At 37.2% G+C, this 27,204-nt stretch overlaps 1 protein-coding gene across 4 annotated transcripts; it reads right to left on the bottom strand.

The window, feature by feature from the left end:
- Nucleotides 1-24: 24 nt before the first annotated feature.
- Nucleotides 25-26,994, bottom strand: pan (transcription factor pangolin). 4 transcript variants are annotated; one of them, XM_028321723.1, is made up of 9 exons: nt 26,920-26,994; nt 24,230-24,353; nt 23,694-23,790; nt 23,152-23,247; nt 22,643-22,777; nt 10,357-10,564; nt 8,193-8,346; nt 7,011-7,080; nt 25-3,534 (listed from the first exon to the last, which is right to left on the bottom strand). In XM_028321723.1, the coding sequence occupies exons 1-9, from the start codon at nt 26,941-26,943 to the stop codon at nt 3,168-3,170; spliced, it is 1,275 nt and encodes a 424-aa protein (XP_028177524.1). In that variant the 5' UTR covers nt 26,944-26,994; the 3' UTR covers nt 25-3,167. The 4 variants fall into 4 exon arrangements, with proteins under 4 accessions (XP_028177524.1, XP_028177518.1, XP_028177543.1 ...); XM_028321717.1 differs by lacking the exon at nt 8,193-8,346 and adding an exon at nt 8,968-9,133 and having other exon boundaries at nt 129-3,534; nt 26,920-26,989; XM_028321742.1 differs by having other exon boundaries at nt 129-3,534; nt 22,643-22,762; nt 26,920-26,984.
- Between the last annotated feature and the right edge of the window lie 210 nt (nt 26,995-27,204).

Below are 27,204 nucleotides of genomic sequence, written 5' to 3'. Positions count from 1 at the left end.
AGTGAAAAATAAAACAGTCATGTACAATTTTTAAGTTGTTTATTAAAATAATATTCGTTCAACTGAACACAAGACACGGGAGCAGACCTAATAATTGAGTTTTTCTAATTTGACAATTTTTCTACAAAAAAATAATAATAACTCTAGTGAAGAGCCATCTGTCTTTACCAGCTTAACAATAAAAAACAACCTATAAAATCTATTAACATAAGACCGTCAGAGGTACGCTATATCATTGAATACAGCACAGTTCACAATATATTTAAATTTGGCACAGAATATATCATTATTTTACTGTCCACTCTAAATCATTTACTGACTTCACAAAGCGAGGAAGAATCTTTTGCGACATGAAAAAATAAATAAAAGAATTGATGCTTTGTTAGAATCATGCAGAAAAGCTCATTCGTTGATAAAACTAAAAAAAAAAACACTTGCGCAACAATATTTTAAAATGAGTTCCTATATTTGTGAAGGCAATTCATGAATCCCTGGCTACCTGTAGATTCCTAGATGGTTTTGGCACGGGTTCACCTATTTTACTGTCAAGAAAATATAAAATAAAGAAACTAAATTTCCATTTAGACAAAAAAAATTAAACCCAATAATTTCCTCTCGAAAATAGACTTAAAAATTAATTTTAAGAAACTTCTAATGTACATTAAGAAGACTATACAGTACCCATAGTTAGTCATTATTGCACAAAGTAAGATTTCATGCAAAATCGAACGACCGATTTGTTTTTATAACATTCAAGTTGGTCATTGTAAAAAGATATCATTGATATTACGTGCGCGTTTGTCAATACATTATTTTTGCGATAAAAATGCAGTTAAATCATCAAATCCTCGAATCGACAGACACAATTGTTTCAATTTAAGTCATGGGTATCGATATTGCATTCAACAACGTTAAAAATCTTAATAATAACAATAAAAAGTAATTAACAAAAAGACGCGTCGAATAAAACAAACCATCCGAGAACTATCCGAGGGCTAGTCACTTTTATAATAATATAAATGCAATATTTTTTATACCAAAATCTTCTAAATATTTATTCATGAATTACAAATTTATTTACATACAATTTCCAGTCCTTTATACTCTGGGGGTTGCCGAACCAATAAAAAATTAGAATCAACCAGACATTTGATATAATTTCGTTTTTGAGTCAGTATTCAACTAATATTTCTTTAAATTTCTTTTTATATAGTAATGTATAGTAAGTAGAATAGTACACTTAAACTCTAATATGACACAGTTAGATTAAGCCTATATTTTATACATTTACATTATGTATGTACTTACACATATACAAAGGCTGACGCTGTGCCAAAATGCCCTTTACTGACCTTCTGATAAAACAACTACGAAGAATAAAAACCGCAATAAGCATTTTGTACAACAAAACTGTGAGAAAACGCAACAACAAAGAAAAATATTTTCATGCAATTTGAAAGTACATGTTTAACAAGTAATGTGTTTGTCGACCGATAGATGGCGCTAAACGCATATAATTTTCTATGAACAAATCCATGGGTCAACAGTACAACAACAACTACGTATAAAAAGGGCAGATCGGTACACCATCTGTAGATAATGATGTCACTCGTTGACGCGCCTAAAGTATCCTACGACAGTCTAAATGGTTTCCGCACAACGGACAATACATTTTTCCCTTCGGCGCGTCTTAACATTAACTTTATACAAAACCGAGTCCGAAGGGAAAATTTTAAGAACTAAAACGTCACTAATGCTACTGGAACCTATGGTGCAGGCCGTTATAAGACGCGCAGTTACATTTTAATATGACATAAAAACACTCAAAAGAATATTCCATTTTGACGCCATATGAAAACGGAACTCGTGAATAAAATGCAAGAATTATAGTCCGTATTGAGAGAGCAACAGAGGCCTAATTGCCTAATTAATGGTAGGGTTGGTGTCTTTTAATTTGAAAGAAACCGTGTGTCAGTTTTTGTGCAAGATCAAGACGATTTTTGACAATTTAAAAGTTACCAATGGGACTAAGAAGAAATAGTGATGTGCTGATTTTTTCAATTTCGCCGATTTCGGTTGGAATTCGAAATTGTATGTATGTCGTATACCGAATAAATTGTCGATAATACTCCAAAATTATTCGGTATGCCGGTAAATTAGTAACTTTGGACATCCCGAACAGAATTCGGCGAAACAAAGAACATTCACTCCATCACAATTAAAAATAAATACTGAATTTCTTATGTATCGATGGCTAGAATAAAGTCATGACTATCTCCACTGGACCGTGGGCCATAGTTTTAATATCCAAACATTAAGGTTCAAGTTAATTTGGCCAATCTATACAACTTTGTATGGCACTGTAAGGATAACCTAGCTTTTCTACCAAGACAATGTAGGCACTTGTTGCAAAAATACCAATCGATTTTAGTTGCGCTATAATTGTATAGTTTATCAAATACAAGTGTAAAAACAACGAAAATCATCCCACAATTGGTTAAAGAAAATGTCTTAATAAAATTTGGATATCAAAAGTACGGATAACATAAAAATGCAAGTTAAATGACTTGATTTGGACTCGTAATTTTGAGATCATTGTGACAGGCGACTGTTTCAAACTTCGTTCCAAGGGAATCCCATTAGGGGCTAAATTAGACTTAAATTCCATGGTAAGCTTGTAAAACAAATGTAACATTCCCTTATGATAAACGCACGTCGACCGAAATACCGCACATTTGGTGATGCCAATACAACAACAACGAAATGTTAGGCCATTACAGAGATGAGTCCGACATTAGGATCGTATGGAAACCAGTTTTTGAGCAACGGGAAACTAAACTAATAGTACACAAAAATGCCGGTATTTCAATCCGCGTGCAGTAGCACCCGAATAACATCGCGCCAAGGAGGTAGTGTCCACTACGGAATCGTTGAAAGTTCTTGTTCGCATGGTACCGCTATCACAACCGACACGACTCGCTTCCGGACGCGTTCGCTAGATGGCGCGAAATACACTAGTCGCGTTGGCGATCATCCGCTCAGAGCGCGCTCTGTCTGTACCGGGCGGGGTTTGAGCGGATCAAGGCCAGGGGAAAGCCCGGGTTTATCTTTATAGTCTTTCAAGCTAAAGCCGGGACGCGGAGGGTCGCGTGGTAGCAGCGCCGTCACTACGAGACGGATATGACTTCGTGGCCGGGCCGCGACTGGGCGGCGCGCGGCCAGGATTGAGAGGTGAGCTGCCCGACGGACAGCGGGTTGTTGGCGTCGCGGGGGTTGGTTCCTACGGGGTGGCGAGGGGGCGCGGGCGGGGGCTCCGAGGCCGGCGACGCCAGCGACGATAGTGCGCTCAGCCCGCCCGGACTCGATGCCGAATTGAGCGGCGTGTCGGCATCGCCGTCGCTTGAAGCGTCCGACATCTCCTCCAGCTTCACGTCCTCTTCAGAACAAGGCGACTGGGGCGTCGCCATCGGAAGGGGCACGGTCCCCGCCGCTGCTGCCAGGGCTTCCATGTATCGTACGCACTTCTTCTTCCGCCTGCGAATGAACACAATTTTAGTTGGGTGCACTGTAGGGAGCGGTGTTTGGTCCGCTGTCTTTTCTCATGCATAAACGTATAAATACACGACAAATACAAACGCTACGCATCAAAAATCAATAAACAAAAAATTGTATAAGACAAAAGAAAACTTATAAAGTCTATAAACGATTAAAACTAACCTACGTACAAACGAAAATAGCGAAAAACCAAATGAACGTGTTAAAAAAACTCCATGCGATGAAATTGTTAAAAATAAAACACTCGAAAACGAAAATAAAGATACACTCATGCTGAGTTACTGAAGAAATAATCGAAATAACGATGAAAGAAAACAAAAAAAAACGACGCAAGCGTTACAATCGATTTTTCTTACGATAAACAAAACCTAGATAAAAACAAAAGCTTACTACCTACTACGACAACATAAAACACATTCAAGACCTAGATGACATCAACGAACAATCCATTCATACGCAATTCGTCATCGGTTTAATTGATGTTGGTGTTGTGATCAATCTCAATCAAAACATTTTGGCCCAAATACTTTGTATTGACTTCTAAAACTCTTCCTGTAATTACTATTTTCTGCATATTATCGAAACAATGTAGAATTTTTGAGCTCAAAAAGAATGCAAAAGGAACTGTCACTTTACAATAACTTCAACAATATTTTAGTTTACGTTGTCCTTCACCGTCTTCATAAGTGGTAGAAAAAGAACTTACAACATCATTTAGATTGCTGCAAGCAAAATTGAAATGTCGAGCGAGAAATGTAAAATTTCGTCTAGTTATGTTTTAACAATTTCCAACCTAGAGTTCAACCATCATCAACACCAACATCGCAAAACCTACAGCGACCAGTTAATTGGAATGTCCGAGATTCAGAATCCTTCATAGCGTAATGTCGCAAAATATTGTCTATCTTTGGAACTTTTAATTATATTTGACGCATTTTCAAAGTCGGTCACTGTTTTGTCCCTCAATTAATATGATATTATTATGCTAAAATCGTATTTTAACTCCTTTTTTGTAGAAAAATTATCCATTACTGGAAGCATCAGGTGCAGTGAAACAAATCAGCATTTTTGTCAATATTAAAAGTTTCCACGACAATACATTTCCCGACATCGCGTTATTGCCTCATCATCTCCTAACATTCCAACACTTCATCACGCAACATCATCACTNTTAGTTGGGTGCACCGCAGGGAGCGGTGTTTGGTCCGCTGTCTTTTCTCATGCATAAACGTATAAATACACGACAAATACAAACGCTACGCATCAAAAGTCAATGAACAAAAAATTATATAAGAAAACTTATAGTCTATAAACGATTAAAACTAACCTACGTACAAACGAAAATAGCGAAAAACCAAATGAACGTGTTAAAAAAACTCCATGCGATGAAATTGTTAAAAATAAAAACACTCGGAAACGAAAATAAAGAAACACTCATGCTGAGCTACTGAAGAAATAATCGAAATAACGATGAGGGAAAACAAAAAAAAACGACGCAAGCGTTACAATCGATTTTTTTCGATAAACAAAACCTAGATAAAAACAAAAGCTTACTACCTACTACGACAACATAAAACACACTCAAGACCTAGAATGACATCAACGAACAATTCATTCATACGCAATTCGTCATCGGTTTAATTGATGTTGGTGCTGTGATAGCATTAGCTGTCAATCTCAATCAAAACATTTTGGCCCAAATACTTTGTAACTTCTATAGAAATCTTCCTATAACTGTAACTATTTTCAGCATATTAATGAAATAATGTAGAATTTTTGAGCTCGAAAAAATTGCAAATGGAAATGACACTAATGTCAACAATCTTTTAGTTTACGTTGTCCTTCACCGTCTTCATATTTGGTAATCTTAGAAAAATAATATACATCATCAATTCAGATTGCTTACCGTAAGCAAAATTGATCGAGCGAGTAATGTAAAATTTGTCTAGTTTCATTTTAAGTTCTAGAGTTCAACTGCACTATCATCAACACCAATATCGCAAAACCTGCAGCGACCAGTTAATTGGAATGTCAGAGATTCAGAAGGCTTTATAGCATAATGCCGCAAAACGTGATAGTATATCTTTGCACTTTAAGTGTAATTTTTTGAATTGTTTGTCGTTTTACACTTTTGCCTCTCAAACTTTCCATATTGTAGAAGTATTTGGCGCTATAAATCGTATTCTTAACTCTTTTGTCTTGCAGAAAAATTATACACCAAGAGCAACGAAACAAACCAGCATTTGCCAATCATCTAATACCATGGCAGATTTACAAAAGGTCGTATAAATTTCGCAACATCACGCTATCGCCTCATCATCTCCTGACATTCCAACACTTCATCACGCATCATCATCATTANTCATCACTCTCGCGACTGACCGTGTGTTCTCCGGCGGCGGGGCGCCGGCACTAGAGGTTCACGTACGTCGGCTCCTGGGAGCTGGCGACCAGGCTTGCGGCCGACAGCGGCGTCGTCGGCTCCGGCCGCAGCAGTCCCAGCCCCCCCGACACCATAACGCTACTCGACTCGGGGCTGTAGCCCAGGAAGTACGGTAGGGGGCTTTGGTTTTGGGGGCAGGAAGATTTTGAGGCAGATTTTTAGGTTAGAATTTTGAATTTGAAGGAAGAATTTGGGACAGAATTGGGATAGTAAATGAAATTAATGATGATAAACAATTGGTTGAAGATAATGAAGATGTAAAAGAGATAGTAGTTGAAAATAAAACAACAGGATTGTCGAATCGAATAGCGTTTGGCGATTCAATCAAAATAAAGGAGCAAACCGATTTTACAAATTCACCAATAGTGCCAGCCGAATGCAGCATCGATCCGTGAGAAGCGGCAATCATGAGTGAAAAAAACATGTCCATAAGTATACGTATACCTTTACATTTATAACAGTTTCGCTAAATTCATCAATAATTCAAAGAAAAAGCGAGTGCAATTCAGAAAATGTGTCAAGATTTTTTTGAAAGCTTTTTTCGTCGACAAATGATTGCCCTTTCTCTGACCACTATTTCGACTATTCTTCTAAAGCCTATTGTCACTACGCCTCCACACTAGGACTACTTTCAAAAAAATCCGTGATGATACTAAATCGAAATTTATTTCTTTGTGAAAAGACACATTTTCTGAATCGACTGCACTTGAACTAATTAAGTTCTTATTCTAATAGCTCTTTATCAGAGCGTAAGTAAACCAAAAACAAGTAATAAACAAAAATCACAACAACTACAAAAAGAATTTGAAAAAATAATGCTAAAATAAACATTAAACGACCAGGCTCCTCTTGGAAAGTCGATGGTAAATTACTAAAGATAAGCCAAGTCTTTCCACATAGAAACAATAATGGTTGTCAACCAGCAGTGCACCAGCTGCACCGCTGGTTGGTGGTACCGAGATCGAAGACTTTAAAAGCGAAAACAAATAAAAAAGAAAAAGGGAAGACCCACCTGCAAGGCTTGCACCATTGGTTCTGTTGGTCGAGGCCGTACCTCGCTCGACATTTCTTCAAATTATTTCCTGAAAGTACGTTGGAAATTCGTTAGAATACACCCATCAAAATTTCGCAAACACTGTTAACATAAATTGATAATTCTTCTGCTGGATTGAAAAATAAATTAATTTCAGCTTTAATAGATTTTTTACTTTTGGAATTAAGTACTTTGGCAAATCAAAATCTTGCAAAATTAATCAGAATAAAGTTAAATTTGAATGTTGCTAATAAATATGATGTCGAGTAAACATTTCTGCGTCGCGTCCATGATCCAAAGAAAGATTGCGAATGTCATCAGCGAAAAATAATTTACCGGAAATCATATTTGAAGCGTCTTAAAATAATCACAAATACAACTACTCACTACGAAAAAGCCATGCACCCAAAACCCCCTTATCATGTTAGTACCATGCGGGAGAGGGAAAATGAACGGGATCAGAACGGAAAAAACATTGGTTTTAAAATAACATACTACACGCATAACTTTCGAAAATAAAACTAACTACGGTATACTGCTATCGGAAAACAAAACCACAAATAAAGATGACGCTTATAAGCAAAATTTAAGCAGAATAGGTTCTCCGGAATCAAAATAAACAAGTTCTTTGGCCAGAATCATTGAACACCGCAACAGTAGCCGAGGAGTGCTGCGGTCCCTGCGCGAGCCCCATGCATCCGATCGCCGCGCGAAGGCTGTCCCAGCGCCCGCGGGACACTGTCCCGCTTGGCCAGCCTAGCCTCGAAGCAGCCGGCGCCCGGCCATGCACGCGCCCGGGCAAGTGGCAAGCCAAAAACCGGGACAACCTTCGGAGCGCCACACAGGGTGTCTCGATAGCGTCGTATCAACAAAACAAAAGGAAAATAAATAAATGCGATAAATATAAAACAAAATACTGGTAGTCTACAACCTGTACCCCAACCACTGACATTCGGCAATATCGTTCGTTCAGAGTTCAAAGCAATTGAACTCCCGCGGGGAGGGATAGGTGCGGGGAGGGAGCAACGAGCGTCTCCTGTTAATCCTTAATTAATTGACCTCATTTTTTAATGAGCGGAGACGTCCGTTGCTCCGGCCAGCGGCGGCCGAGATGGGAGGGACTCGAAAGCGGGCGCAGCTCGACGGAGAGAAAGGCAGTACCTCCATCGGTTGTCTCCTGTTTTCGCTTCCTCTTCTTGCCCCTTTGCGTATTAGCCCTAGACGACCAATCGGGATAGAGCTGCATATGCAGCTGGCGCTCGCGCCGCGCCAACTCGTAATACTTGGCTTGCTCCTCGCGGCCGAGTGCGTGCCACTACACAACCGCCGCAATATGGAAACAAAAGAAAATGCATTCGACCGTGGTCGTGCCGTGGACGACGCGTCCCTAACGCCGGTGCTAGAAAAACAGCCCGCGTGAGCTCGATATAAAATTTTGTTCCTATGAGAATGGCCAATTGGGGTGTTCCTCACAGAACCTATTCTGCGGTCATTGGAGTCGCGGCTCGTAACATATAACAAACCAATATAGTTTCCGATAGGGGTGTTAGGGTGTACGAGTACAACAAGGTCACTCGACGACTAAGTACACAAACACGAACAACGAGGCGCGGGGCGGCGGTCGGCGCGCCGAAGCCTCCGTCCCGCGCTGCTACTCCGACTTAGAAGGTTCCAGCCGCTTTTCTAGCACAGAAACGCGGTACAGAGGGTACATAAGAGTCGAGAACACGCACACACGCACACTCACATACAGGACAGACGGGGATTGCTCAGTTAGTGACAAGCCGGTCGGTTAGTCCCGCAGCCAAGAGTCTCAGCAGGGTGAGTGCGGGGAGTCTTGGTGCCGGGCGACGGGAGGGGACGGTGGGGTGAAGCGAGTGTACAAAAGCGTCGACGTGGCCCAGCCCTCGTGTCGGAAGATCCTAGGGTCCAATACCTCCCAGCTCGGCTGGACTGCGGTCCTTTTTCCGCTTTTTCTTTTTGGACCCGTAACCGTAGTTGTCGCGCGCACTCCAGCCGGGATATAGCTGCATATGGAGCTGCCTCTCCTGTCTCGCTTTCTCATAGTACTTTGCCTGCTCCTCGCGGCTCAACGAGTGCCACTGTATTATGGGATATTGCGTTACCAACTGACACGGCGACCACACATCGTCCCTCGGTGTGAGCCCGTTTCGTGCAATCTCGATTGGGACTTTTAGTTTTTTATTGGTAACAAAAAAAATGTTTAAAAAGTCCACTTTTCTTATGTGTATTCTGGACTAAACATAGCTCTACTGATGTAAGTATATAGGAAGAGTGCTTTCTAAACACAATGGCCTGTTACAGGTGAAAACTTTTGACCTTTGCCACGTTGATCCGATCATTTATTAAACACGGAGCGTCGTGTCATCTGGGTTATCTGTTAACGTTGGTCCGACGGTCATTAGTCATACAAATTGAATCGCGATGATAGACATATCACGTTGAGACTAGCAAAAAATGGCTTATAGACAAAGTATGTAGAAAATAAACATGTAATAATGTAGCCTTCCATAGAAATATAATTTGCCACACCTTGTATATTAGTGATAAAATAAATAATTTTGAAATTGAAACGTTTTTCAAGTACATTTATTCGCACTTAGTAACCGAAGCTCGTATCTTCAAAACAAATTAAAACGTATTTTTGTTGCCAATAAAACTGATTGCCCCAATCGGGAATTCACGAAACGGGATAAAACTTAATTGAACTATTGGTAGGGTTGACTTGTTACTCTTGCTGGAATGAGATCGGTTCTACGAAACGCGCGGGTTCGATTCTCGGTAGATCTTTAACCGTTTAATATTCAGCACTAGTAAGACTGCAGATGTCGCTATTGTGTGCCATAAACTGTCAACATTCCTTCAAGATTAACAATGAAAACGTAAATTATAAACATTNTTCGATTCTTGGTAGATCGTTAACCGTTTAATATTCAGCACTAGTAAGACTGCAGATGTCGCTATTGTGTGCCATAAACTGTCAACATTCCTTCAAGATTAACAATGAAAACGAAACATTGTAAATTATAAACATTTAAATCGGAAATAGTAATCACTTTGACATTTGACTCGATAGTAGCGTTGACAAAAAAAGTTTTGATTTATTAAAATAATTTTTAACGTCTCGAAATTCAATACTGTAAGTAGTTTGATTCGAATCACAATTTAATTCGACCCAATTTTTAAGTACGTTATTATAATTTTTTTTAATTACAAAAAAATGGCCAAAAATAAAATTTAACTCAAATATCGATATGAAATAAAAAAAGTACAGTCTGCGTAAAGAATTAGAAAAAATACTCACCCGTCTGCCTAATATTTGGTTAATGGCGGCCGATTCCTTCAAGGTACACTCGGCCACGACTTTCGCCCGCATTTCCTTCATGTACAACATGAAAGCGTTGAGGGGTTTCTTTATGTGGGGCTTTTTGTTCTGCTCCTTGTTGTTGGTGCTGGCTGTACTCTCAGACGGCTTGTCGCTCGCTGAACTGCTGCTGCCTTTTTCTAGTGATCTGTAATTAGTTTTAATTACTGTATAAGTAACAGAAAAAAATGCATATCCTTGGACATTTTACACTGTGCCTCAAGTCCCAAACTAAGCAAAGCTAGTGACTTGCTAGTGCAAATTAGTGACTTGTGTGTCAAAATTATGTCATCATTATCGTCATAGTCACTAACTTCGTAACTTCTCTATGTAGAAAAAAACTCCAAATTTAACCTAAAATACTGAAATAAGTCATTAATTGGTCTACAATTCGACTTCAGTGATACAGGATCAGTCTCAGCTTATTTTTAAAATTAGACATTTAACGATATAATGGCTGGAATGGCTTCAATTCGCCGGGTTTATAAGCAAACTATGTAGCTGCCCGGCGAACTTCGTACCGCCTATATTCATCAGATAATGTAGGATTCTAATGGTGAAAGAATTTTTCAAATCGGTCCACTAGTTTTAGAGCCTATTCAATAAAACAAATAATCAATTTATTCTTTCCTCTTTATAATATTATCGTAGAACAAAAATAAACCGTGTTAAACACGTCCTTGTGAATGTCATTAACACGTCAACTGCTAACCGTACTGGATTCGATAAATCCGATGATCCCGGATCGATGCTAACAAGTCGCAGCGACGGCAGTAAACAACCGCGTCCGGCTGCGCTCGCGCATAGACGCGCCGTTTCCGATGCGCGTGAGTTTCAACTGAATAGGGATGGGCAGTTGCGTTGTTTTGTTTTGATTTTTTTATTTGACAGATTTTTTTGTAGTCAGAAATTCGACTATTGTGGCCCACTCGTAACAAGCATATTTAGCTTAGTACAGGCGGCTAACGGGACTATGGCTGAGTTGCACCACCTAACCTTGACCGTAAAAATAACCGGTGTTTTTGTATGGAGTTTGACAGATTTTTGACGTTTGTCAAAGTTAAAGTAAGATTGTGCAGTGCAACCCAGCCTAAGACTAATTTTAGCTGTCGCAAGACTGACAAAATGAGACTAAACTTCTATGATCAATCGTTCGTTCGTGATCTACATAATATAGTACAGACTTAAACGTATTTTTTCTTCCGTTTGCTTGTTCTCAAATAAAGATCGAAAAATTCAAGTTCGTTCTGCAATTAGTTATTCTTAAAATACACAGAAAATTCTCTATTGCTAATAAAATATTGCCACGTTACATTAGCAAAGATATACGGTTATTTTTATATCTAGGCTAGTGCTCAATTTACAAAAAAAATCTTTCTTTTTCTTTTTATCCACAACGAGGAAGCTCTTGAAACACACAAAAATCAAAAATAAACGCCAATGTTTTTTAACAGATATTAAACTTATTTTTTAAAATAAATGTCGACTGATAAATTGACACCTTTCCCATCACTAGAGTACAGTGGACAGATGAGAACGTCATTTGCTACACAAATATAAAATGTACTGCAACGTAATAACAGCCACATGTTGATTGAAATGTAGTAGCGTGGTATGAGTTACAATACAAGCTTGCCACTGAACTTAGTGATTCGACGTGATAACTGTAGGTCTTGTTGAAGTAGGCATGAGAAATTTAACACTCTGCACTTGACTATAGAGATTGAATTCGTTTGAACATAAGTAAAAGTATGAGTTGACATTGTCTAGACTCTAGAATATACGGCCAGAACGTTTTAAGTCCTAACTTTTAAACAATAAAGATGAGTTTTCTACAAACAAAATTTCCCTCACATGGCAACAATTTGACCGAACGTTACTAAAACCAAACGCAACATTGATATAAATTTTACAACATGACAGTATTCCAAAATAACACAAGAACACTAAAACGACAAACAAAAGACGTCTGACTAACAACTTCCCTTACAAAATTCTATGCTTCCAAAATAGAAAACCTATAAAGTCGAATGTCACACAGTTATAACTGGAGTTAGTAGTACTAATACGGAGTTCTACTATAAATTAGTTCGTGGAACGCGAGGCGATGTTAAATATACGACTTCCTGCGGCGAGATGGTTTTAAAAATGGGAAAAGATAAAAAAAGAATGGAGAAAAAGAAAAATCTGGACATTGTGTGCGCGCGCGCACCAACGAGGTATGCGGTGGCGGTAATTACGAGGTACGGTCGGCAGCGCGATGACAGAGATGCTATCTACGAATCACTTATGTTCGGCAAGCCTTCTGTTGGTGGATGATTTATTTGCACAGGAAAAAAGTTAGTAATTTTATTTTTTCCGTTATTTTGACACCTTAAAATTACTTATTAAAGAAATACTTATATTTTGGAGCAATTAATTCTATACTATCGGGTTAATAATAAAATTATTCGAATTAATTAAGCAATAGATTATAAAACCCTTGTAGAGCCACAGGAACTTAAAAACTACGTAATATTATTTACAACATTAGGAAATCACTGCTGAGATTTTCATTACGTTTCTAGATTTTTTTTTGCACATTATAATAATAGAAATATTTTTTATTTCAGTTTATACAGGGTGTTAGGTAAATGGGTATATGAGCCGACACTAGCCCGTGTCAACATGGTCATATAAACGGTATGGTGAAGTCAGAAATTTGATATCATCATTTTATTTTTTTTTATTTTCATACAAAATTAATTTTATAAAATCCGATTTGTATGAAAATTAAAATAAAAAAAATTAAGATATCAATTTTTCTAACTTCGCCATACCATTTATATGACCATGTTAACATGGGCTAGTGTCGGCTCATATACCCATTTACCTAACACCCTGTATAAAATTAACACCCTGTATACACAGGTAGCTTATGTCACTATCGATTACAGTGAGGTCACAAACATACAGGTCCAGGATAAAATCTCGTAGACATTTTACAAATCAGACAAACTGACAGTCTGATTCATCAAAGTCCAAAAACAGGCACTCGATTAATCGCATTCGAAAAAATTTAACCTTGTCACATATTTACTTATACAGAGTGTTTATTCTGGAAATTGGCACTTTTAAAGGTGTAATCATGTGTCAGTAACACAACAGGTTGCAAACTGGGTTATTTTATACAATGAAAGAAGAAGAAGACACATAAAAACTTTAAATAAGTACTTAACTAATAATATAAAAAAATACACAATAATTATACGTGATATTTCAATTGTAATACAATTTGTTACTTCATGATAGTATTAAGACTTCGGATTTTTGTTACAGTTTCATATTTTAGATCTAAATACGACTGGGGTCGGTAATAGTTTCCGCAAGTTCGAAAAAAATATTTTAAAATAATTGGTAACACGTATAATTGATCATTATGCAATTACGAAATCGACAACACCCTGTATACCTTTTTCATGTCGCGTGCATGTCGCACAAAAATGATTTTTATCTCAAAATAAAATATGTATAAACTGGTAGCTGTTTTGCTGACAGTACGCCACGGGCCCGTTAACCCCGGCGTCTCATATATCATCTTAATTAAATTTCACCAGCTTCAACTTATTTACATGATTGTACCTGGACTTGTATGTATGGCGAGAATTGGGGGTCTGGTTGTAGCGGGAGGTATAGATATTTTTTTTATTGTTATAGCACAGTAAATAAGCCAATAGGAATCATAATACTAAGAAAGCTACGCATTTTAACGTAGTTAAGTGAATTTTAAAAAATTTAAACTAAAAACACCTAATAATGACCAAAAACAATTTCAGTATTTTGATTGTATTTTGGTTTTTATATTGATTAAATGATATGTAATTGTTTTAAAACATAGTTAAATTGACCACAATATTCTCTTTTTCTAAGTCGGCAAAAATATGGCATTTTGTGACGTAAGTGCTACTGCAAAAAATATGGTCGAATTTGTTGGCGACTCTACATTCTACATAGATAAAAAAAATGAAAAAATTAAAATAACTGTTTAAGATTGAGCTATCTATAGCTAATAGATATCATTAAAAGCTGTAATGGTTAACTTTTTACTTAAAATCGTACTCGCTGTTACTGACACCACACCTTCACACTCAGTGATTATGTATTTTTGAGCAAGGTACAGTCGCGGCGCATCAAACCGTGTTCGTTACGTACAGTCACGCACAGAACTCATTTCGTTAACTTGTCAGGTATGCCAAGTATGTGTTATGGAACGCATTAACCACTTTACTTGAGTTCTACTATCTATTATGTGGTTTTGGTGACAAGTCGTCTTAATCTCCCTTATTTTCTCCTTTTCTCCCTTATCCTCTCCTATCCTCCCTTACCTCTCGTCATCCATTTTATATAAATTATATGTATGTATTTATGTATATATATTATAATATTTTATGTATTATATTGTGTACATTTTTGTAGCTTTTTAGCACCGCCTACTCAATATCTCTGTTTTGCTCAAGGTCAGCTGGTAGAGAATGACTTATGGCATTAAGCTCGCCTTTTTGTACTGAACATTGTTGTGTGTGCAATAAAGTCTTTAAATAAATAAATAAATAAATAATGTGATATTATGACGCTGCTGGAAATATTTGAAGGCACGAGCGATAGCGTATCGAGTTAAACAGTGGTATCTTATTTTAGTTGCAATAAGGACTATTTTTCAAGAAAATGAAAATTATATTTAGTGCTACTTGTCTTGTGAGGGTACTTCTAATTTGATGATGAAGTGTCCAGGCATGAATTTAGTTATTACATCTATATATATAAAAATGAAACCCGTTTCGCGTTGTCACGGCATCACGTGTGAACGGCTGAACCGATTTCGATAATTCTTTTTTTTTAAATGTTTGTGGAAGTCCAAGGATGGTTCTTACGGAAAAAAATATTAAGAAAATCTCTACGCTAAGGCGGTACGAAGTTCGCCGGGTCAGCTAGTTACATATAAAATGGTCCAAACCATGTGTCTCAGATAAACTGTCTTTCAAATTTTTTTTTACTAATTTCGCTGTCATTTTTATTATTATGATTTTGGGTTAAATTAACTACTCATAACTCATAATTCTCGGACACAATCGGGTCTCCTACCACAGGGTCAACGACCTTGGCTAAAGGCTGGCATACATTTGGTCAGCTCGTATGAAATCTGCCTTTTGTGGTGACAGCCTAATTATTGAAATTTTTTTCTTGTTCATTTTGATGAATTTTCACCGTTTTTGAGGACTTTCATAATTGCATGTGCGTGTCAATTTTTCCGAAAAAGTACTTGAACAAATAAGATAATGTCATATAGTTAATTTACGGTTCAGTATAGCAATATTCGAAATGATACTGGTACTGATAGAACTAGCCAAAAAAGATATTATATTGGTATTTTACGTAAAGAATTAAAAAAAATACTGTTAGTATATCGCACCCTTAATAATATAGGGGCACAACTCAAAATTTTTGGTTTTTTACTTTTTGTACTAGAGAGGCATATTATCGTCAGTTCTACAAGATGGCTTTCACAGAAATCGAAAACAATGACCAGATTAAAGAGTTCTACATTTTGTGCCCCTTCCATACTTTCATCTATCTTCCCGCTAGAAGGGCTGAATCAGAGACATGCCGATATTTGTCGAATCCGGCCCCCGCGACTGTGGTCCAATTGGGAGTTGTGCCTTTGTGTGACAAACTTTTAAGTAAGTGTTAGTGAGCTAAGTCTAATTAATTCCATATATTTCTAATAATATGTTACATTTTCATTTTTATTACATTGATAAAGTCCCGTTAATCATAGAAAATTATAAAATACTAGCGGCCGCCCGCGACTTCGTACGCGTGGATCCCGTTTTACCCCCTTCATCTATCTTACGCGGTTTAGATTTTTTCATACAAATGTTTTTTCCCGCTAACTCCCGTTCCCGTGGGAATTTTGCAATATCCTGTTGTAACTAAGCTTGAAGTTTACTAAGGTACCTGCATGCCAAATTTCAAGCGTCTAACTTAAGCATTTTAGATTTTTCATACAAACGGATTTTCCCGCTAATTCCCGTGCCCGTGGGAATTCCTAAGTATCCTATAACCTGCCCAGGAGTACGAAGAATAATTGTACCAAGTTTCGTTAAAATCCGTCAAGTAGTTTTTGTTTCTATAAGGAACATACAGACAGACAGACAGACAGACAGACAGACAAAAATTTTACTGATTGCATTTTTGGCATCAGTATCGATCACTAATCACCCCCTGATAGTTATTTTGAAAATATATTTTATGTACAGAATTGACCTCTCTACAGATTTATTATAAGTATAGATAACTTTAACTTTAGTTAGGCGGACCATGGATGGGTGTTTGTAGTTAAATTTATAACTCTCCTATAAAAGTAATTTGCTTCTTGGTATTAATTTTCATACCTATTGGTTGATTAGGAGCCTATATAATGTTTTATCGCGATGCTAAGAAATAAAGCAGTGGTTATGAAATACTTCCCGACAAATAAACTAATGATTTATAAAATAAGAGACATACCTACGTGTTAAGGCTATTAACGTTCGCTCGGGGCTCGGGTTGGCTTTTTTCTTTGTTTATTTCATGAATAAACGCACTAGTCAGCCAAAAGGTGAATTACTTTAATATGTTAGTGTTATAATTTATAATTATATTCTTTAATTTATTACGGTCACATAAATTGATGCTAATTAATCACTCAGATTCTGAGGACTGTGGATACATCGAATTTATTTCAAAATTATCTTTTCACGTATTAAGTTACTACAATTTTACTGATCAGCTATTAGACCTTGAAATTTTCAGTTTATCTAAATTTAAGTTCTAAAGTGCTTTTTGTCTTAAAAATGTGAGTTCGTAATGTAATCTTGTGTTAACACCANCACTTATGCTCGGTGCTGTTGGTGGATGATTTATTTGCACAGAAAAAAAGTTAGTAATTTTATTTTTTCCGTTATTTTGACACCTTAAAATTACTTATCAAAGAAATACGTATATTTTGGAGCAATATTTTCTATATTATCGGGTTATTTATAAAATTATTCGAATTAATTAAGCAATAGATTATAAAACGTTTGTAGAGCCACAGGAACTTAAAAACTACGTAATATTATTTACAACATTAGGAGATCACTGCTGAGTTTCATTAGGTTTCTAGATTTTTTTTTGCACATTAAAATAGTAGAAATATTTTTTATTTCAGTTTATATAAAAGTAACACCCTGTATACACAGGTAGCTTATGTCACTATCGATTATAGTGAGGTCATAAACATACAGGTCCAGGATAAAATCTCGCAGACATTTTACAAATCAGACAAACTGACAGTAAGATTCATCAAACTCCAAAAACAGGCACTCGATTAATCGCATTCGAAAAAATATAACCTTGTCACATATTTACTTATACAGGGTGTTTATTCAGGAAATTGGCTTTCAGTGTCAGTAACACAATAGGTTACAAACTGAGTTATTTTATACGATGAAAGAAGACCCATGAGTAAAAATCCCAACTATCCCAACTAATATTATAAATGCGAAAGTAACTCTGTCTGTCTGTCTGTCTGTCTGTCTGTCTGTCTGTCTGTCTGTCTGTCTGTCTGTCTGTTACGCTTTCCCGCTTAAACCTCGCAACCGATTTTGATGAAATTTGGCATAGAGATAGTTTGAGTCCCGGGAAAGAACATAGGATAGTTTTTATCCCGGTTTTTGAAACAGGGACGCGCGCGATAAAGTTTTTCTGTGACAGACAAAATTCCACGCGGGCGAAGCCGCGGGCGGAAAGCTAGTAATAATTATAGGTGATATTTTTAATACAGTTGATAGTATTAACGCTTCGGATTTTTGTTATAGTTTCGTACATTTTAGATCTTATTAATAAGTCGCCTGGTGTCCGTAATAGTCTTCGTAAGTCCGAAAAAAATCTTTTAAAATACATGATGCAATTACGAAATCGACAACACCCTATATACCTTTTTCGTGTCGCGTGCGTGTCGCACAAAAATGATTTTTATCTCAAAATAAAATATGTATAAACTGGTAACTGTTTTGCTGACAGTACGCCACGGGCCCGTTAACCCCGGCGTCTCATATATCATCTATACTTATAATAAATCTGTAGAGAGGTCAATTCTGTACATGAAATATATTTTCAAAATAACTATCAGGGGGTGATTAGTGATCGATACTGATGCCAAAAATGCAATCAGTAAAATTTTTGTCTGTCTGTCTGTCTGTCTGTCTGTCTGTCTGTCTGTCTGTCTGTCTGTCTGTATGTTCCTTATAGAAACAAAAACTACTCGACGGATTTTAACGAAACTTGGTACAATTATTCTTCATACTCCTGGGCAGGTTATAGGATACTTAGGAATTCCCACGGGAACGGGAATTAGCGGGAAAATCCTTTTGTATGAAAAATCTAAACCGCTTAAGTTAGACGCTTGAAATTTGGCATGCAGGTACCTTAGTAAACTTAAAGCTTAGTTACAACAGGATATTGCAAAATTCCCACGGGAACGGGAGTTAGCGGGAAAAAACATTTGTATGAAAAAATCTGAACCGCTTAAGATAGATGAAGGGGGGGTAAAACGAGATCCACGCGTACGAAGTCGCGGGCGGCCGCTAGTCTTAATTAAATTTCACCAGCTTCAACTTATTTACATGATTGTACCTGGACTTGTATGTATGGCGAGAATTGGGGGTCTGGTTGTAGCGGGAGGTATAGATATTTTTTTTTATCGTTATAGCACAGTAAATAAGCCAATAGGAACCATAATACTAAGAAAGCTACACATTTTAACGTAGTTAAGTGAATTTTAAAAATTTTAAACTAAAAACACCTAATAATGACAAAAAACAATTTCAGTATTTTGATTGTATTTTTCTTTTTCCAAGTCGGCAAAAATTATGACATTTTGTGACGTAAGTGCTACTGCAAAAAAATATCCAATGGTCGAATTTCTTAGCGACTCTACATAGATAGAGAATAGAGAGAGAAGATAGAAGAATAAGAGAAGAATACGAAATAATATAGAATAGATAGAGATCTCTAGATAGATGGAGCTATAATAAATAGATATCATTAAAAGCTGTAATGGTTAACTTTTTACTTAAAATCCCACTCGCTGTTACTGACTCCACACCTTCACACTCAGTGATTATGTATTTTTGAGCAAGGTACAGCCGCGGCGCGTCAAACCGTGTTCGTTACGTACAGTCACGCACAGAACTCATTTCGTTAACTTGACAGGTATGCCAAGTATGTGTTATGGAACGCATTAACCACTTTACTTGAGTTCTACTATCTATTATGTGGTTTTGGTGACAATAATGTGATATTATGACGCTGCTGGAAATATTTGAAGGCACGAGCGATAGCGTATCGATTTAAACAGTGGTATCTTATTTTAGTTGCAATAAGGACTATTTTTCAAGAAAATGAAAATTATATTTAGTGATACTTGTCTTGTGAGGGTACTTCTAATTTGATGATGAAGTGTCCAGGCATGAATTTAGTTATTACATTACATATAAAATGGTCCAAACCATGTGTCTCAGATAAATTGTCTTTCAAAATTTTTTTTTATTAATTTCGCTGTCATTTTTATTATTATGATTTTGGGTTAAATTAACTACTCATAACTCATAATTCTCAGGACACAATCGGGTCTCCTACCACAGGGTCAACGACCTTGGCTAAAGACTGGCATACATTTGGTCAGCTCGTATGAAATCTGCCTTTTGTGGTGACAGCCTGATTATTGGAATTTTTTTCTTGTTCATTTTGATGAATTTTCACCGTTTTTGAGGACTTTCATAATTGCATGTGCGTGTCAATTTTTCCGAAAAAGTACAGAAACAAATAACATAATGTCATAGTTAAATTACGGTTCAGTATAGAAATATTCGAAATGATACTGGTACTGATAGAACTACCTAAAAATATTTTATATTATATTGGTATTTTACCTTAAGTAACAGTATATTATGCCTAAATAATCTCTCGTGGGCAGTAAAAAAAGGATTAGCGATAATCCAGGTTGGTCGCCAGTTGTTCGAATTTCAATTTTAGAACAAATAGACCGTTAAAATCTGACATTTAAAAAACATAGGCATAACGCGATTTTGTGTCACATCTGTCCACCCCCTTATCTGTGATCTGGAGGGTGGGACAGTGATAGCATCATGATAGGCTAATAATAGGGATGTGAACATATCGATATTTGATTTGACAATGTTATCGAATCAGCATATATTATAAGGCTTATATTTTTTTAAAGAAATACTACAATATCAAAAGTTCATATGACAGTAGACACTTGATGTATATTATTGTAATTAACAAATTAAAATAAATAATGACATTAGAGGGAGAGCTAAAGAAATAAAATTGACTCTTTTTTTTATTTTAATGTCGTTGTAATTCAACACAGTAGGCTTCAATCTATGCTTTGAATTTGTGAAGAGTTGGAAATTTGGTTGTTGAAGTTCTTCCGTTAGGAGATACGTAGATAAAACACCAGACAATAGTTGATTAATATAAATTTGATGTTGTTCGTGCAACAGTGCAGTGGTACAAAGAGTGCAGTAATAATTAATTTATTGAACATAAAATATTATAATTTCCAAATGTAGTTTTAAGATACGGATGTCGATATTTTTAGCACCTATTATCGATATTTTCGCACCCCTAAATAAGATACGATCAGTGATGTACCCACCCCGTGTAAAGGGTGGCCGAACAATAGCTGCGCGTGCGCGTTTATTGAAACGTTTTACTAAGTTGTTATTACTTACATGATAATGAGGGTTATTATTACTTATTACCATTTTAGTAGCAGCAGTGATTTTGTCAAAGATAAATATATCAATCATTTTATTTTGGTTTTGACAGCTACGTGTATGTAAATTGACTACTGGTCAAAGTTTTAAATTTACTATTGTCACATTTGTATTTTTATAGACAACTAACGGCCGCCCGCGACTTCGTACGCGTGAATCCCGTTTTTCTCGATAATTCCCGTTCCCGTGGGAATTTCGGGAATTCCTTTCTTAGTGCACCTCTACGGTACCTAAGCTACGTCCCTTCCAAATTTCAAGTGCCTACGTTTAGGCTGTGCGTTGATCTGTCAGTCAGTCAGTCAGTTTCTCCTTTTATATATTTAGATGTTTTAGATTAGTCATGACAGGTGCATCTCCCGGTTCTACCAAGTCCAGGTGGAACTCCTGGATTCTAATATATTTATCGGTATTAAAACTTTTTGCATTCTATGAAGGAAGTATCAAAAAATGGTCCATCCCATGTACATCTATGGCATAGCATAGACAGTGAATCCACATTGGCAATATTGCAAAACGGGGTAATGTTATCAGTTTATATCTAATACGTCACAAGTTCTTGCGCAACATTGCAAACAGCCAAAGATGTGTTGAGCGTCATGATGAGCGACTTTAAGCTACACGACGCCATGATAAAATCTTATCGATAATTTTAAACGACACCATATATTTGTCGTTTTTTTATCGCGTAAGATCGATAGAATGGCGCGATGAAAACTTACTTGCGGCGCCCTACAGTAGTCCGCAGTGTGTTATTTTAGAGAAACAACCTACTACCACCTACTTTGTAGTGACTTTCTGTATATTTTCCCACACAACGCGACCAAACCGAGCACCTTGTTCAAACTGGACCCAACTAGCTAAGGTGTGGACACGAGGAGATACGATCATCGCCACCAGGGGGCGTAGCCGACAACAATGGACGTCGCGTGCGCAAGCAGTAACATTGTAACGAGCCATTATACGTGTAAAGGTGCTTATTATTTCGGTAAAATGAAATAATTAGAGGGTTTTAGGTTAAGTTTGGTTGCTAAAAGCTATGGCCGTTATTATTCCTTGAAGTTAAAATAAAATATGACGTTTTATAATTTTGGTAAAAAATTTGGTAGTGTTTAAAAGCAGAAGTAATTATACTAATATTATTAATGTGGAAATGTGTGTAGTTGGATGTATAGATACTTTTTACTTCGGCACGCTTAAACCACAGAACCGATTTAGATTAAATTTGTTATAGAGTTAGTTTAAGAATTAGGGAAAATCACAGGACAGTTTTATCCCGGTTCAAGGATAAATACTATGATAGACCGATATTCACAAAAGAGAGCAAAAGCTACATTAATAGTTCTTGGATATTTTTGACTTACCTCGCATACCGTGATTGGTAGGAGTCGACGTCAGCCTTGGAGGAGGGAGGGGGGACCAGCGCTGGGCCTAAGCCCAGTCCCAGGCCGCCACCCAGTGTCGGCGAGAACCGGTATAGTTCGCTAAAATCACAAAAACTGAGTTGGGACATTTTTACACTTGCGCGTCAGACTGTGGCACTCAGAGTGGTAAACTAGCATAATAAATTAGCATTATTGTATATTTTTATGAAGTAAATATTTTTATTTTTTTTTCCAGAAAGAGGCAAATTAGCATTGTGTGTACGAAGTACGAACCAAATATGTATGTATAATTATTTAAATCATGGCGTAAATAATTAAAAATCTAATTTCTCAATTTAAGCTGTAAACTACTGTATTATACGGTTATATTTTCGTCTCGTCACGAAGAAAATTGATGTTTTTCCTGATGCTTTTGTTTAAATATCTCTGAGTGCTTAGACCAACTAATTCACGATATTATACTATTTTAAAGATATTTAGATACATACCTCGACAGACTAGAACTTGGGATTGGCAGCGAGGTGGGGTATGGACTCCGGAAGCCGCTGGCCGCCGAAGATATGGGGTACATGCTCGGAGTATGCCTGGACAAACAGACACATTTTAAGTATACATATTATTTATACAGCAGCACATCAAACTACACAATGTGGTATCTTTTGCAGTGGTAATAGATGCCATTTTGCAAAAAAAGTTTGATAAAAGAGATAGACGATCGTTTTCAATGTAAATGGCACATTAAACTGATACTGTGACATCTTATGTAGTTGTAGAAGGTCAGATTTGCAACCAAAACGATCTGGTGAGCTGTTAACTCTACTGTGTATCCGCCAGCACATCTGTCATACTTGGTCTATGATATACAAGTTGTTTGGCTATCAGCAGTCTCCCTAAGTTAAAAGATACCAATCCGTTGGGTAAAGTAATATTCAAGAAATTATTTATACTTTGAATAAAGAAAGAAAGATATAGAGATTATGTACTATTAAGGAAGCAATAAACATATGGAGTACTGAGTATTGAGACTTACCACGAGGCTGCTACTTGTGACATCTCCGGACTGAGCATGGGGTAAGGGTACGTGCCCCCGGGAAAAGGGTACATTGGGGTCCGCGCCAGCCCAGCAGCTGGAGAAATAAAAGGTTCATTAAAATGTACATACATAAACACAGGAAACCTAAATAAATATTAAAACAAAACTGTTTTCTATTAAGCGACATTGATATGTGATAAATACAAAATAAAGCATGTAATAATTGCTGGCTGAAGTGCTGTAAAGGCTAACAATTAAGAAAAGACATCTGAACTGATCTTTGTAGATTTCTTACATATAGAGAGGAGAGAAGTAGTTACTTTTCTTAATCCTTAATATCTTATTCATAATATTCGTACAATTAAGACTTTATGGGATTTACAAAACTTTTTTAATACTTGGTAATTTTCTCTATCCTGTGAATTATAACAATTGAGGTCACAGCCATAGGTGTCTGACTTTATGAGTCGCTATTGGTGCCTGATGGCTCTATTACTACATGTCAATAATTAATAATATCAATAAAAACTTACCGAGCTTAGAGTCGAGCTGGTAAGGCGGGGGGATGCCCATGTGGGCTGGAGGTGGCTGACCTAGGTCTCCACCGGGACAGAACAGCGACAGGCTACCACCGGCTGGAAGACCCATCTTTCCCGCCTGTAACAAAGAAAAGGGCAAATATTAGTTATTTCAAAGCAAAAAAAAATTTCAGTAAAAATCATAAAAGTGCGCAGAATGTGTAAATGCATCTGAGATAAAAACCTCTAGACAAACATCCTAGAGCTGAAAAAACCAGCTAAAAACATTCGCATAACTCACTCTCAAAATCTAACAATGAGTAAAGTAAACAGTGCCGAAAGAAAAGAGCCGAAAAAAGCCGAAAGCCCAACTAGTCGACGGGAAGACAACGCGTCATTAGCAAGTAAATTGGCGGCTGGGTCGTATAAATTTTGTGCCGCGCTCCTCGTCGCCAATTATGCAAAATGGCGCCCAACGTGGGGCAGGGCTATTCAGGCGCGCCGCACTTCCGAGCCGAGTGTCTCACCTCTAATTAAACGGGACTTCTTTTCAGCACTTTATTATGCGAAATAAACGCCAGTATCGCGCAATGTTCGTGTCGTTTAATAGTATTTTTTAATTATAATCTGCGGGTTAGGGCGGAGCTACATTAATGTTACAGTATAACTTTTTTGTAGTTTTCCTAAGATGTTAATCAAATAAAATTTAGTTTGCATGTCGTGTCTATCATAAGACAAACTGTTCAAAAACTTCTAAACGGTAGTAAATTTATTTTTAGAATAAACAAATTCGTCATATAACTTCAAATAAATAACTACTAGACTATGCATTATTTATTACATCTAATTACTTATAGCTACTTAAAATCACAATACCAATGGTAACTGAAGTAAGTAAGCCACAACATAACTAGCTTTGAACTACTTCGAACAACAATGAGAGCGTACCACGAACCAGTTTTAAAATCCCCGCATCATTTCAAACTATTCAGAAACGAAAGGAGCTGACAATTCCTTCACCACTCGTCCATATTTCGAAGAGCAGGAACTGCTTATTAAGACAATAATTACCACGAACAAAGAGGCCCACTAATTAATAATAAAACACGCACAAACAAAGCCCTCCATTCACGCTCGGGACAGCTTAAAAAAACAATAAGAGAAAAAATAACCAAAACGGTGGTCGAAAAAGCTCGACATGCGAGGACGAACAAAAAGAGCCCATAGACAATGACGGCAGCCGAGACACATAATGCGGGAGCAGCGAGTCTTAATTTGAAAATATTTCCATAATAAGATTTGTCTATGGCGACGGCAAAAACAAAAGAGGCCCGCGCGCGCTTTGTCCCACTGACAGCTCGTAATAATTTCAAAAATTAAATCACGCAATTAGTTCGCTATTAAAACTAGAAGGGTTATTAGCTAAACAAGTTTACTCGTTAAAAGTTGCGTTTTTAAATTAGTAGATTCGCCTTTTCAGGGTTTGCATGTACATTGAGAAGTCGTAATGAAGGCCCAGGTGGAGTGGCGGCCATTGAAGGAACCGCCAAGTGGGTAGTTATTGCGGCATGAAAGCGTGACGTCACGCCACTCAAGCGACAACCCCAGTCGCTAATTGGAACTCGCGGCGATAGGACGCGAGAGCTCCCTCAATCGACTAATACTTCAGAATTGAATGGGTTTGTTAACGAGCGGCCGGCTGAATGTTGCGAATGGCGCACTCCAAGTTTGCATTCGCTAACTGCTTTAAGTTTTTTCCAATTTTGACAGTCGATCGCTAAATTGGAATTCCGTTGTAGCCTAAAACGCACGCACACTAAGCTCTCGCTTCCACCCCTTTGGTTCGCCAATGCGGACGAAGTAGGGCGTAATATCTTGAGAGTTCGCCCCCGGGAGGGGGCGTGGAAGCTAGGATGCTGCGTTGCCATGGCGACCATGTGGGTGAGTGTGTGCGTGGGAGGGTGGCGTAGGAGGTCCGCGGCTGCGTTCTACGACCTTGGAAGTTTTGGTCTAGTTTCAGCATTCTTTTAAATATGGAACAGTGGCGTCGTGACTTCTGAACTTAAGGCCTGAAGATGTTTTCACGCGCTTTAGAATTTCACTTTTATTTACGAGAGGCTTTTGTGCAGGCGCTAATGCAGATTAGCTCTTTGAGCGGAAGTGCGGCCATGTTTAAAAGAGGGCTCTGTCTTTTAAAAATAAAATGGAGTAGGCTGCTTCTACATGCGTTTAACTAAACATACATAATAGAGATTGATACTGGCTCACTGATTGTGAAGGAAATAACCAAAAAACACATATGAAACGCAAACTAATAATTTTACATTTTAAATTTTCCACAATGCATTATCATAATTCACATCACACAATAAATGTAGAAAAAACCTTTCGCCGCGCTATTAGATCCTTACCGGTTTCCGGACGCGTCCGATCCGGACACTCCGGACACGGGGCGGAACCGCCTAACGAGGGTCCGCGTTATGACGACATTACATGCTTACCGCCCGCTAGTTATAGCCCGGAGCGGTTTTTGTACAAATTTGAGTTGGGACACTTTTTTCATAAAAGAATTTTTTTGTTTGAAATGAAACAAATGAGTGTCAGACTATGATGAGTTATAAAATTAAATGAACCAAGTGGTTGAATTAAAAACAGTATATTCGACAGTTCCAGAGGAAAGAAAATTTAATATCAACAATACTTACTATACTTTCAAAACCTATTATCATATTTTTTATGACTGAAACTTTTAACTAATTCTTAAACCTCACAATCACAACAACAGTGAACCAATTTTAGTGTATGTATAAATCACAATAAAGTAAAAACACGAGCGCTCATCGTGTTTTCGATTTAGTTATCTGTATGATTACAATTACCCAGGATTACTGACATTAATAAATCGGTGACTTTATATTCAATTCATTATTCTTAGCCGCGATTACGCTAAGTAACCGATCGGAGGCTTGTAGGTATTTTAAAGCATTTGC

The sequence above is a fragment of the Ostrinia furnacalis genome, unplaced genomic scaffold (genome assembly GCF_004193835.3).
Source record: "Ostrinia furnacalis isolate ACB-3 unplaced genomic scaffold, ASM419383v2 OfSCF0447, whole genome shotgun sequence".
Lineage (NCBI taxonomy): Eukaryota > Metazoa > Arthropoda > Insecta > Lepidoptera > Crambidae > Ostrinia > Ostrinia furnacalis.
This window is presented reverse-complemented; position numbering and strand designations above follow the sequence as displayed.

What these genes read in the sequence shown, in the direction of transcription:
- pan (XM_028321717.1), bottom strand. Translation starts at nt 26,943, where the DNA reads ATGATAATAGGTTTTGAAAGTATA. An exon ending in CCAGCTCGACTCTAAGCTCG is followed by an intron (nt 23,791 to 24,229) that starts GTAAGTTTTTAT and finishes TTATTTCTCCAG; the next exon opens with CTGCTGGGCTGGCGCGGACC. An exon ending in TCACAAGTAGCAGCCTCGTG is followed by an intron (nt 23,248 to 23,693) that starts GTAAGTCTCAAT and finishes CTGTTTGTCCAG; the next exon opens with GCATACTCCGAGCATGTACC.